Below are 12,872 nucleotides of genomic sequence, written 5' to 3'. Positions count from 1 at the left end.
TTGGCTACATTGGCGCTCGTCAACTTCAAACGATTCTGAATTGAAGTGAATACGATGGTACAACCCAAGTGGATTGATTAAAGCCAGACACTTTGCCTTTTATCCACTTTAGCAACAGTAGTTCCAATATAGTAGTTATAAGACTAAGGTATGGGCGAATGTAGTGTAGCGGCTAGAGGCTCCCCTTCCTGCACGATCGATCGGAGGTTTGAACCCGCCCTTCACACCATAAACTTTACTCTTTGACTTGTTGTTGTTGGAAAGTTGGTCCCGGGACACTTTGATTCTTCACTCTAAGCTTTCCCGTTTAATGAATGAATAAAACTTTGAATCGTCCAGAATTGCGATGAAAATTTCTGGTGTATTCATGCGTAAGCATGAATACATGTATTAATGTGTAAGCACGAATACATGTATTCATGTGTGTGTGTTGTACATTTTCCCAATAAATATTAGAATCAGTGATTTAAATAAACAAGTAGGATAAGTTTAAAGGAAGTGAATATGTCTGTGCTGTATCAACGAGGTCTGCAGAAATAAAACAGAAACGCTCACAAAGCAAACAAATGATTAATCCTTTTTTGTACCCTGAATATAATACTTGCAAAGAATTTGATCTGCTCGATTCACTTCTAGATAAACCGATAAACTAGAAATTTTTCGCCTACTGTGCAGCGACGATTTCTTCAAAACATTCTTATGCAAAAACCTGTGATCTGAGCGAGATCTTTCTTAGTTATTTGATAGGTTACTATGTTATTTGCTATTTTCTGACATGTTGCGCTAATACACTACATTGGAACGCTGCTACATTGTAGATCCAAAATAGATAAATATTAAAATTCCTATAGTTGAGTACGACAACAAAAATTAGGTGTGTTGTGGGAAATTAACTGAGTGCCTTTTCTTCAATTACTACTATCATGATTGTTATTATTACCATTACTATCCTTACTGCGTTTGTAGTACTTGAATTATCGTTTTTCCTTCAGCCCATTCCACGGATATTTCTATTGTTGAATATCGTTTCGCTCAAATGTCGGATATGAATGCGGATTACGTAGTCTGGAATTAAATGATGACATGGCTGCTAAAATTTCTTTTCACAACGAGACACGGCAGCTGAAAAAAGAACTTGAAAAATACTAGGATTTGCTTGGAACGATTGCTAGTGTTTCATAGCACAGGCAAAAAGGAAAGGGAATTGTGAGAAATCATCACCGGTAATGTATTCTAGAATTTTGACAAATTTTTCGAAATATCGAACGAGTCGGAATAACGGCCCTATGATGACTCATGTTGACTCATCGCTATATTCGAAGGTAGACTCTATTTTTTCGAGCTTCTTCCCAATCCTTTTCCCTCAGCTTACTCAACTTGTTTGTTTTTTTCCAACTGCCACTGGAAATTGATCTTTTCCAGTGTAAAATTTGCGCCCAACATCAGCTACATAAACATTACAGTCATGGGATAGCGAAATAGTGTCAGCGACGTGGGGACGCAGGGTTCAGGAGGCGTGACTTTAAGAGACGATCGCAGCGACGTCAGTCTGTTGGCGCCGGAGGAGAAGATGTGGCGATCGGTGCTCGTTCTCTGCCTGTTTGCTGTCGTTGCTCAGGTATAGTTTCGATCTACTTACGTTGTTTTTCCTAACCTAATGCAGCTTTCTGACGCCAAATCTCTTAGCATTACTTAGTGTTTCTTGAGGAACAAAACCAAAACAAACTCGATAGGTTCTTAATCAGGACTGGTTTTGTACTACGTAGTAACGTGAAAAAAGACTTGAATTTATGGGAATTTAATTTGTTCAGTCATTCATTGAAGGAATTATGACATTTAGTCCACAATGGTGCAGCGTAATAAGAGTACGGTTACTCTACTTTAGTCTCTCTCCCACTATTGATTCGAGAACTTGGAGTTGTATCCAAGGAGAACCCCGAATCACGTCATCAACGAACAACTACTTCGCATTTTCTTGTTCCTTCTTTCTTCAATTTTCTTCCTCGATTTCTAAGATTTAAAGGGAAGGAAACCACAGAGCATTGGTACTTTTGTTTACGTGGGTGATCACGATTTCAGTCACAGCGACTGTAAACGAAAACATAAGTGTAGAAGACCAAATGTAATTTCTTTCTCTTTATATGGTAGGGAAACTGTGATGCTCATATATAATTAATTATAATGATAATAATAATAGTAATGATATTAACAATAATAGTAATAGCATCATTAATAGTATCAGTAATAGTAATAGTAATAGTAATGATATAGTCGTATCAACTGGAAAGATGAGAACGTTCTTAAACAGAAGAGAATAACACAAAATGACGAATATAAAAGTACGTAAGAAATCATTTAACCTTGTTCGACTATGGTGACTGTGTGTTAATTTGCAAAAATAAACTGTTATTCGATTTCGTGAGCACACACATTTACGATCCCGTGAAAGCCAATAAAAACCATACGTGCGCCCGTGCCTCGTCCGTTTGACCCTCTAGAATCTTTGCTTTTTGTTTTAGACTCTTTCATATTTTTCAAAAATACTCATGTTTCTATTTCAACCGTCCTATCTGCGATAATACGAGTGTAGTGGTGACGAATCAACAAAAAATCCCAAGTTGCACATGGTACGATAGATATCATCCTTTCTTGGAATTAGTGTTTTTCAAGGAATCCGTATAATTGCCGTAAGCAAGAAACATTACTTTCAATGGAGCTTTAAGATGTTCGAAAAAAATCAGATAAAACAGAATAATTCATACTCTTTTGCTGATTTTTATTCTTACAACTGTTTCTCATAGTTTTAGGACTACCTCATAAAAATTAATAACCACATTTTCTTCTCACAGTGTGTTTGTTTGTTTTCACTCTTTCATCTTCACCTGTTGTTCTTTCGCTTCTAAGAATTTCATTTTCTTTTTTTAATGTCTTTTGATTCTTTTCATCCATAGCAAGGTGCTCATTCGAAGGTTAAAAAGTTTTGGATTGAAATATCTGCAAAGGGAAGATTGTACTTTACGAATGCAGATTCCAAGATGAATTTGTCAAAATCTCCAGGCGTTTTTTGTGCGAAGTGGCCGCTGCGATCGAATGGCCTAGTTTTTTTCCTTATGTCACCATCAAATTCGCAAATATTTGCTACAGTCAATCGTGGTTGACGCTTGAGTGTGTTCTGTTGTATCGATACCCATACGATCCAGGAATCAACTTTCAGTTGCGATTTGCCTGATTTCCTTTTGCTTGACGCTCTGTGAAGTTACCAGTTATCGGTTGGAGAAAATATTTGCTGGGAATGGTGTAAAAGCCTCAAGCGATAATGCGATCAATAATCTTCCTTGTGGGGATGCGATAAAGACAAAGTATTTGTGAATATTGAAAATACAGGCGGAGAACTACTCTCGTTTTCTCTCGATGTAGGGAAAATAATGTCTCAGACCTTCTGAATTATAAGAAAAGTACATTTTTATCACTCTTACACTATCATGTACTTATTATTATTTACAGAAAAGAAATTATCTTTACCCTTTCCTTGGATTACCTTTTATTTCTCCGTTGCATCGGGTCCTTGCATACCTTTTTCCTACTTTTGAGAAAATTTTTTGAAAGAAAGAAAACTTATTGATACAAATCAAGGATCAACAATGTAATAATAATAATAGTAATTATTATTGTTATTGTAATTATTATTATCGAGTCTGATTGCTATCTGCACGTGGTGGCCCTGCCTTAACTAAACGCAATCAAGCGTTCGAGTGTACGCATTAGGAACGTACCAGCTATATAACCTGTACTGTTATGTGGCTAAAGATTCCAATACATTGCAAAAAGGTGCTGTCGTCCAGTACATCGCCAAAGCCCATAACCTGAATGGTCAAGTGCCTGAAGGGAGCATAGAACCTTTGGAGTGATTCTGGCTATGACTGTGAGCTCCAACAAGCCGCCCTGGCTAAGTTTCTGCGATATCTCTGTGTGCCTTTTGCTGCACTGCAGGAAACGCGCATGAAAGGTCGGCCCGTCATCAGCATCGAAAATTACACCATATACTGCGGCGGTGCTGATGGGAAGAAAGTAGGTGGCTGCGCGATAGCTGTGAGGAACGATTACAAGAACCTGGTGGAGGAATTTGGCTCAACGTCGTCTAGACGCGCCTTTCTACGACTGCGGGATCGCGGAGGACGTGAACTCTGGATCGTAAGTGCTCACGCACCTACGGAAACCGCTGAGGACAACAGTAAGGACGCCTTCTATGATGAACTCAATGCGTTGATGTCTAAAATACCAAGCCAGCAGGTGGTCATTGTCGGAATCGACGCAAATGCGAAGATGGGACTCGAACAGCAATCCGATGTGCTAGGAAAATGGTACTATGCAGCAGAGCGCACGTCGGACAACGGTGACCGTCTGGTCGACTTGTGCGAACAGACGGGCCTCATCATTGCTTCCACGTTTAAGAGGGATCATCGACGCCATCAGCTCACGTGGCAGGGGTCAACCCTTTTAACGCCTGAAGAGCAGCGCAAACGGAAGATGAGGACTCTTAAACTTCAGCTCGACTACGTTCTGGCGAGGAACATTCCTAGGTCAGATATCCGAAAATCTAGAGCTTTTGGGACGTCGCGTTCGACTCTGACCACCTTCCAGTTCTTCTTACCTTCAAGATATGGTTCCACAAGAGAAACCGAGGAGCTCCTCTTCAACCGAAAATCGACATGGCAAGTCTGAAAGACGATGAATGCAGAACAAAATTCCGCCAACGTGTGTCTAATTATGTACTAAAGCACTACTAGCTGTACTAAAGCAGTATAGCGGCAAAATGAAAAGATGTTCCCCTGTCCTCAACACCGCCAATGGAGTAGCTGTCGGTGAAGCAACCGTTCCAATTTGGAGGGAACACTTTAAGACCTTGCTGAACCGGCTACCTCCGTCGGCTCCTCAACTCGAGCACGTTCATGGGCCGACATATGCAGTTAACGAGGAGCCACCGAATCTGAGGTTCTGGTTTGTATCGAGAAGATTAGAAATGGAAAATCTGGTGGAGACGACGAGATCAGCGCAGAAACGCTGAAATACCTTCCTCCTCCTGGAATTCGTGAGAGGACAAAGATCATCCGTTCAATATGGATAGACGAAAGGATACCTGACTCGTGGATTTCTATCATAATTCCCCTCTACAAGGAGTTATCCGTCAGGGACTCTAAGAATTAAAGAATTTGAGGTGGTAATTGGAGTAAGACAAGGGGCAGTGGCAGGACCTTTCCTGTTCAATTTCGCCATCGACGACATTATGCGAAGAACAGTCGACCAGTGTCCTGCCGACGTCGTCTCATCACCATCAGTGTGCCCCTTGACTGTTTAGACGGCTACTTGGCTACTTTTAACCTAGGGTATGCCACAGTGAAGATCTTTACGCAGAAATTGATGTGGTATACCGGCGGATGATATGTGCTTGCTCCGCCATCAAAAGTGGCTAAAGTGAATTGTCTCCGCTTCCGTTGTCCGTGGTATTGAGGAGACCGGCAGATCACCTTGTTCAACGGGTTCTGAGGAGTTTGTCGGGTTCGAGCTGGAAGAAGCCACCTGGCTGAAAATGAAGTTCTGGACTGAGGTGGTGAAGGAGGACTTGAGGACACTCGTCGTGGATACGTAAGGTTTCGCAGAATATGGAATAACGACGAATGGATTGATTTCGTGCAAGCTCTCGAAAAGGTTGGGCAGAGCTGTGTTCAAGGCGAAGGAGCTGTAATCGCGTCAGGCGATGACGATTAAGTCAAGTAGGTCATTATTATCAGCAAAATGCATCCACTTAAAAAATCTCCCCCTTTTTCCAGAAGGAGAGGGGCTGCGACGATAAAAAGTCGTTGAGTTTTTGAGGTTATCAAGGTGTTTGGAATTTTTTGTCTTCTACTAACAATATGCTATTCTTCTACTGTCTTCTTAAACCTTCATGAGTCACAGCTCGTCCACACTTTTTAATTTTTATCTACGTTCAGGATTCACGCTGAAAATACTTATTTAAATCCAATAATAAATATGATCGAACACTCCTCTTGAACATCCGTTAGAAATTTCTCTGATTTGGCATTAAAACGCAGGAAAATCGGACGACTTCACGAGTTTGTGTGCACTCTTCTAACGAAAATTTTTGATGACATCGGATCTTTGTGTGGTGCTGTTTTCAGTGCGCCGTGAAACGCTCCACTGCCGTTGCGACAGGATTCCGAGAAAACTGCTTTCCGAAACCAACTGGTGGTTGTAAATGTGACATCAAGGATGGTTCTGTGAATACTATGATCGAATTCGCCTCGGATGATGAGTGCAAAAAACCGATTGAAAGTGAGTTTCTACTTTGGTCATTGCTCTTTAAGAAAAGAAAGCATGAGAATTTCGTCCTCTTCGGCCAGAGAAAAACAAGCCTATGAGAACATTATTGGAAAAGAATGCGCTCTCAACCTTTCTATTTATTCTGATTAATTTCTAACGCAAATAACATTTTCTTGGGAATATAATAGAGATTTATTTTAACCTCAAATAAGGACTTATTGTGCTGCTCTCAGAACCTGTAGTAGTGAATTTCTGTTATTTCTTTATGAAGAATAACTTCGTCCTTGTTCTTTATTTCCAGTATGAACCATTCCTTTAATATTACTGGTACCTGTATGTACGTCTGTGATTCTCACAAAAACTATTTTTAGTGGTGACAGCCGAAAACAAGAAGAAACTCAGTGAAGAGATCCACGAGAAGTTCGGAGCATTCAAGGTTTGCTCACTCATCTTTTTTCCAAGCTTGTAGAAGCAACAGTGAGATAGGCAACAGTGAAATGGAAATAACTCTCAATAGGGTTTTCCTGAACTAGTTCTCTTTTTCGGATATAAATGTTTCCTGGAAATCTTTTCTGAACTTCAAGAAGTTTTCCATGCAAGTTCGATTTAATTATTTCTACAACCTGCATCACACAATAATTCGGACTTCACACTGCTTAAATTGTTCTCTTAACAGGAAGAAAAATCTCCGGAACACAAATCTTAAGTATCTTTGAGTCGAAGTGCGCTACAGTACTGCGATGCTGCTTTCAATGTGTTTTTTCAAAAAACCTTGAATATCTATTGAAAATTCCATTTGTAGTTATCAATGGAAAAACTTACAAGAGTGGTTCTCAACTGCTTTCTCAAAATATGACGTTTTCAGAAAACCACTAAGAATGAAGTTCAGAAATAAATTCCTCTGTTTTGTGAGCATCAACCCTCAAAATCCTCTTTATTTGCTCATTTTATTAACGCAGTCTATTTCACATGAATATTCTATTTCACATATGGATCTATGCTCTTTCTTCCTGCTCCTCCAGATATGGCGTTAAAGAAGTTTTCACTAAATATGCCGTCGCTCACAGACCTAAATGAGCTCCACTGACTAATCCTCCCGCTGGGACGAGGAGCTACACTGAAATATTGCTCCAGCACAAACAAGTCCATTTATCACTAGAGAATTAAATTTCCCCTCGGCAATGAGGTTTTGATCCTAGAAAAGAGAGAGAGCAGCAGTGATATTATCCTGAAGGATTATGCGATCTTTGGAGATCAAGACGCATTTGGCAGCCCGTCTCCAAAAAAAGAAGACTAGAAAGATGATGTAAAAATGGAACTAGTAGTACGTGAACAGTTTCAACTCTTTCTCCGCAATTTGACAGTTTTTGTATACCTTGTTATTTGAATATGCACGTGGAAAGGACGAATGCTCCAGGATAACTGCTTCCCAAAGCCTTCCGGTGGATGCAAATGTAATGTTGACTTAGGACATGGCGAAGAGGTTGTGGAATATGGAACTGATGCTCAGTGCAGAAAGAGCGTTGAAAGTAAGGAAAACTTGCATACTTACAACTCTGCCGATTCGATTTCCTTCTTCGAAATTTTCTCATCTATAAAAAAAGGTAGAAAAGAGAAAAGAAGATATTAAATGCGGATAAGAAATGACCCTCTAAGTGGGTATTAATTATTAGGTATTAATTTCTTTTTTGTATCAACTAAAGTTTTTCAGACTTTGTAATCTGCGACGAAACATATGACGCAAATACATCATGACAAAACACTGTCGGCAAAATTATTTCTGACTTGGAAATTTGTGGGAGATATTATTAGCCCTGATTGTGAATTCTTCTGAGCTGAGCAACGCTTTCACTACAGAGCAATCGACCGAACCCATTAGTATTTAGGTACTACCCCTGCTTGCAGTAAAAGCTGATTGCTTTGAATCGGGTAACTGTGGCGCGTTTTCCATAAAGCAAGCTCCCTTATGCTTTATGCACACTTTCTCTTCCCTTTGCTTCTCTTCAATAAAATATGGATCGCAATTATCCGACTTAACCAACAGTGAGGAACACTTCTACGCCACGCTAGTGCACGCGTCTTTTTTCAACATTTTTTGTAGAAAAATGTGCAAATTTTACGATTTTTTGTCTTCACCAGTGTGTGATTAATTCTCATCACTCGCAATTATTCAGGCCAAACAGCAGAGCACAAAAAGGAGTTGAATCAAGAGATCAAAGAAAAATTTGGCGACTTCAAGGTAAGCCAGAACCCTTACATCCCTTCTGGATTTCCTTCCTGATCAAAAACCTTTTTTTTTGTAATGGGATATGATTCATGGAAAGTTATTCTTTCAAACTTTCAGGAGAACTGTTTCCCAAAACCGTCCGGTGGGTGCAAATGCAATGAGAAGGACGCGCTCGGCAATGAGGTCGTTACCGCATACAACAATCCGTCAGAGTGCCGAATCGTAGGTTTTTAAACTCACCTTGGGAATCACCCACTCATGGTACTCTCGACTGCAGCGAAAGAGTCAACGTATCTCACAATTTTGAATTAAGGAGGTAATTCCGTGAAAAAAAATTCTAAAATCTTAAAAAAGCATGTTCAAAAATGTCCACGCAGGCAGATTAACGAAAGAGATACTATTCCCTGATCATTCATTTGAACTACGAATTTCAACTGGATTCGCATGAAACAGCGTTTAAATTTGAAGTTTAAAGGCAGCATATCACGAATCTGGGGTGGTACGGGTTTCAGGTGGAGCATCCGTATACGGGGTCGTAGATTATGGAGACCGGGGTGGTTCCGCTCATCTCTCCCTGAATCACTGCAAGCAGGCCCCTGAATGCTGTTTTGTACGACGTCTTCTATTGCTGCGCGCCGCCCTTGCACGTGCAGCGTCCCTTACTGCCTATCGGGGCAGTCCGCATTGATTTTCAACGAATCGCAGAGCGAAGGCGGCACAAGGGGTGGAGCGTTGCAATAGATGGCGTCGTACAAAACAGTATTCTGGAGGCGGCCGTTGATGCAGGAAGAGATCCGCACCACTTCAGATTCGTGGTATACTGCCTTTAAAATGAGCGGGGATCAATCTCACCGCCGCAACCCACGCTCCTTCCCAGAGTCTCCCTTATGGAACGTTGAGGGATTGTTATTATACTAATACTTATTGCTGAAAAAAGAATAAAGAAATAGGCAGAAATACTTCTGAACTGTGTAATTGTTTTTGGAGGACGTGTGTTCTTCAAAACTTGATCTGCTCCAGGTGTCACTCGGTTATAACAGTGCCGTTCCTGTCCCACACATTGATTTGTGCGTGCACTTTCAGCGTTCAAAACGTGACGTAGCAGTTGGCACTCAACGACAGCCTGTGAACGCCAACCAACAACAGCAAAAGTACCGTCAACGTGACCCACCAAGTCAAAATGTTCGTGATCCTGTCAGGTAATCGATGTGTCGACCAGCACCATTTTCAAGCTGCAGCGAACTCTTCTGTTGTTCAGAGAACGTGCGCAGGCAAACTATGCTGCTGTGTTGGATGAATTGCACAACAAATTCAAAGGATTGAAGGAGGGTTGCTTCCCACGACCTAAAGGTAATGAATTGTTGATTGCTTCATAACTGGTTGTGATTTGGTAACGAGGAATAGAAGAAAACTGGTCCCCACATTTGCAACTGCGATTGACGTGAATGCCGTTAACAGAAAACCCCCGGGGGAACAACTGAGCCTTTAGCAATAGAACAGTTATATGTATTATACAAGCATCTTATGTTATTTTATATTGTATTATTATATTGCATTGCATTATTATATGTATTATGTTGTATTGTATATATTATTTTACATTACATTTATATCAGAGATATAACCATTATAGTTTAATTTGTTTCATATTCGAAGTAATGCGAATAATGTGGTGTAAAGAATGTAATGTAAAGAAAGGTTCATGTTTGCGCCTAGGAGATGCTAATGAGGAAGAAAAATACTAACTGGTCAAGCTTTATTTTTAGGCATGGAGTTCAGGATCGAATCTTTGAAACTGAAATAATTTCTATAAAAAGAGGATATGCTACATCTGTTGTTTGTAAAGAGTCTAACAAAAGCAGTGACTTATTTAAAGTATTCATTTTCATAGCATTATTATTAGCATTATTATTACTGTCATTTTTTCCGTCGGTTTCTCTTTCTTATGACGAAGAATAATCCTCGAGAACTGCGTTGATCGGGGATCAGTGTTCGTCAGAGAATTACGCTACTGAGTGTTCAGGTTCCAGATGTTGGCGCAGAGTGATAGAGTGTCCAATTGCTGTGCATCACTTCTTTGGAATTCCTCTTTTTTCAGGATGCCTTTGCGTAATCGGCAAAACCGCCGAAGGACGAGACATCACTGAGCGCCGCATGAAGGATGCCGACTGCAAATGCAAGGAAGGTGAAAGAGGTCCGGGATGTCCTGCGGCATGAACATCTGGGAAATATACTAATGTGTCGAAATTTCTATCAGCTATAGAATCACCGAGTTGCCGTTGCTTTATTCGTCTCGTTGTCTCATTTTTCCGTTCGTAGTACATTTTGCTAACTCTGCTTCACTTTTGAAACAGCTGAAATGTATTTGTCTTACAAAATGAAGAAATCGTCATTTATATGGAGTTGAAATACTCATTGAAGAATTAACATACGGTCGTTTCTGGCTCTCATCTTGATAGATGCAAACAATCTTTGATGCGTGGCTTGAAGGATATGTATTGATCGGTTGTTTCCCTCGGCGCTGCGATTTCTAATCGTATTTTGACAGATGATTGGAGCATTGTAAGCAATAGAGATGCGGCTGGCAAGAGCGGCTATAAATCTTATCGGGAGAAAGCGGTGGTTGGTTTCTTGTCTCTCACTCAATTCAATGGAAGCAACAACGAGAAAGAAAGTTTGAGGGGGCGAAATTTCTTGCGCATGACCTCAATTTTATAAACACGAGAAAATATCCTAATGCTATTTCTCCGCAGAAATCTACTGTCTATGTGGTCTGTACCTCACCAATAGCTAGAGAACTTGGATACTTTCCGAGTCCTCATGCTTCTTGAAACTTCGGCATTTGGAAATGTATTCATGTTTTCTTGTTATGCCAACAAGGTTTAGGTGAAACTTTATTATTGGCCTGACGTTTCCACGAACTCGTCTTTATCAAAGACCTGAAAATGGTTCCAGTTTTTTGATGCCATGCATATCCCATCAAACTCCTCATATATCTCATATCACATTCGTATTGGTGACAATCTTTAAGAACGCGGTGGTTCACTATCCCCGCTAGTCTGTGAGACTGGTCAGTTTGTTTTCCTTTTGAAAGTCTTGCGTGGTGTACTCAGAACAATATCGAGTCTTGGCGAGGAGAGAGGAGGAGTGTGATGGGATATGCGTGGGATCGAAAACCTCGAACCATTTTCGGTTTTTTTTGTTTTCTTCGTTTTATCCTTTCTTCCTTCTTCCTTTCGTTTTATTTTCGGCATTTGATAAAGACGAGTTTGTCGAAACGTCAGGCCAATAATAAAGTTTCACGTTGACATAACAAGAAAACATAAATAATTTGGACAATTGTTTTTGAAGACTTTTTTAGATAGTGATGGTGAAAAAACGCGATCTAAAAGTCGTCCAAGAATATATACAATAATACTTCAAAGCATCGGCTTTCTCTTACATGCTTCAATTTATTTATTTATTTTTGCGGAGGGTGTGATGAAAGGAGTTAGGAGGGCGGTGGCAGGAATAAAACTTCAGTGAGTACTTCTACTCAGAGGGGAATCATTCTTTCCGGAGTGAGATAGTAGGACGTTCAGAAGAAATAAAAATTAGTTGAGTAAGCGATGAGTATCCCTCCACACGAGCAAGTGGTATAAACGCTAGGTTCGGCGATAAAGAATCCACAAAAAATTGATAGAGCCAGCCGAGACTGGACACTTTTCGACTTGTCTCCGTGTTCATTGCATCCCTTTTCCTTCTCGTAACCTTATTTTTTCATTAAATAGGTGACAATTATTTAAATCTATTCGTTTCCTGGACTTATTCAGCGCGGTGTTAAAGAGAAGAAATGAAACTTAGCAGATAGCAAGCATAAGAACAAGAGGATTGTGCCTTCAAAGATAATAAAAGTAATTGGAAAACTGTTATTAAATATACTCATTATGATCACAAAAATCATGATCATGATTTCGCGGTAAAGATATTATCTTGTATATAATGTACTCTTCCTCTCTGCTTCTTGTTCTTCTCGTCCAAAAAAAACAAAATATATTACACGTGACATGACATTTTTGAGTTACTTATATTGAATTTCCAAGATTTCCTGCTGGCAGCTTGAGTTTCTTGCTTCGTATCCATTTTACTGGATAAAAAAAAATGATAATGCTAGCTTATGATACTTAGAAGCATTTCCATTAATCGTTTGGACGCTTTCTGATACCTCTCTCAATCTGCCTATATATTGCGAATCCTTCTTTTAAAGAATGATTTTGACATTTTTCTTAAATTTTCCTCAACTACGGACCACTTTGATTAAAAGAGTATTTGTCCTGTTCGTAAA

General features: G+C 39.9%; 2 protein-coding genes across 2 annotated transcripts; both read left to right on the top strand.

Moving 5' to 3' along the window:
- Positions 1-1,570: 1,570 nt before the first annotated feature.
- On the top strand, positions 1,571-10,765 carry RB195_002018 (uncharacterized protein; the record flags this gene model as incomplete). Its single annotated transcript, XM_064199069.1, has 9 exons — positions 1,571-1,618; positions 6,180-6,333; positions 6,693-6,757; positions 7,739-7,850; positions 8,496-8,560; positions 8,666-8,770; positions 9,632-9,747; positions 9,807-9,898; positions 10,647-10,765. 9 exons carry the CDS (start codon positions 1,571-1,573, stop codon positions 10,763-10,765), a joined length of 876 nt encoding a protein of 291 aa, XP_064054950.1.
- On the top strand, positions 4,000-4,722 carry RB195_002019 (uncharacterized protein; the record flags this gene model as incomplete). The annotated part of the gene is made up of 1 exon (XM_064199070.1): positions 4,000-4,722. The coding sequence occupies one exon, from the start codon at positions 4,000-4,002 to the stop codon at positions 4,720-4,722; it is 723 nt and encodes a 240-aa protein (XP_064054951.1).
- Positions 10,766-12,872: the final 2,107 nt, after the last annotated feature.

Source organism: Necator americanus, chromosome IV (assembly GCF_031761385.1).
Source record: "Necator americanus strain Aroian chromosome IV, whole genome shotgun sequence".
Lineage (NCBI taxonomy): Eukaryota > Metazoa > Nematoda > Chromadorea > Rhabditida > Ancylostomatidae > Necator > Necator americanus.
The sequence above is the reverse complement of the archived record's forward strand: the minus strand, read 5'-3'. Positions and strand labels throughout refer to the sequence as shown.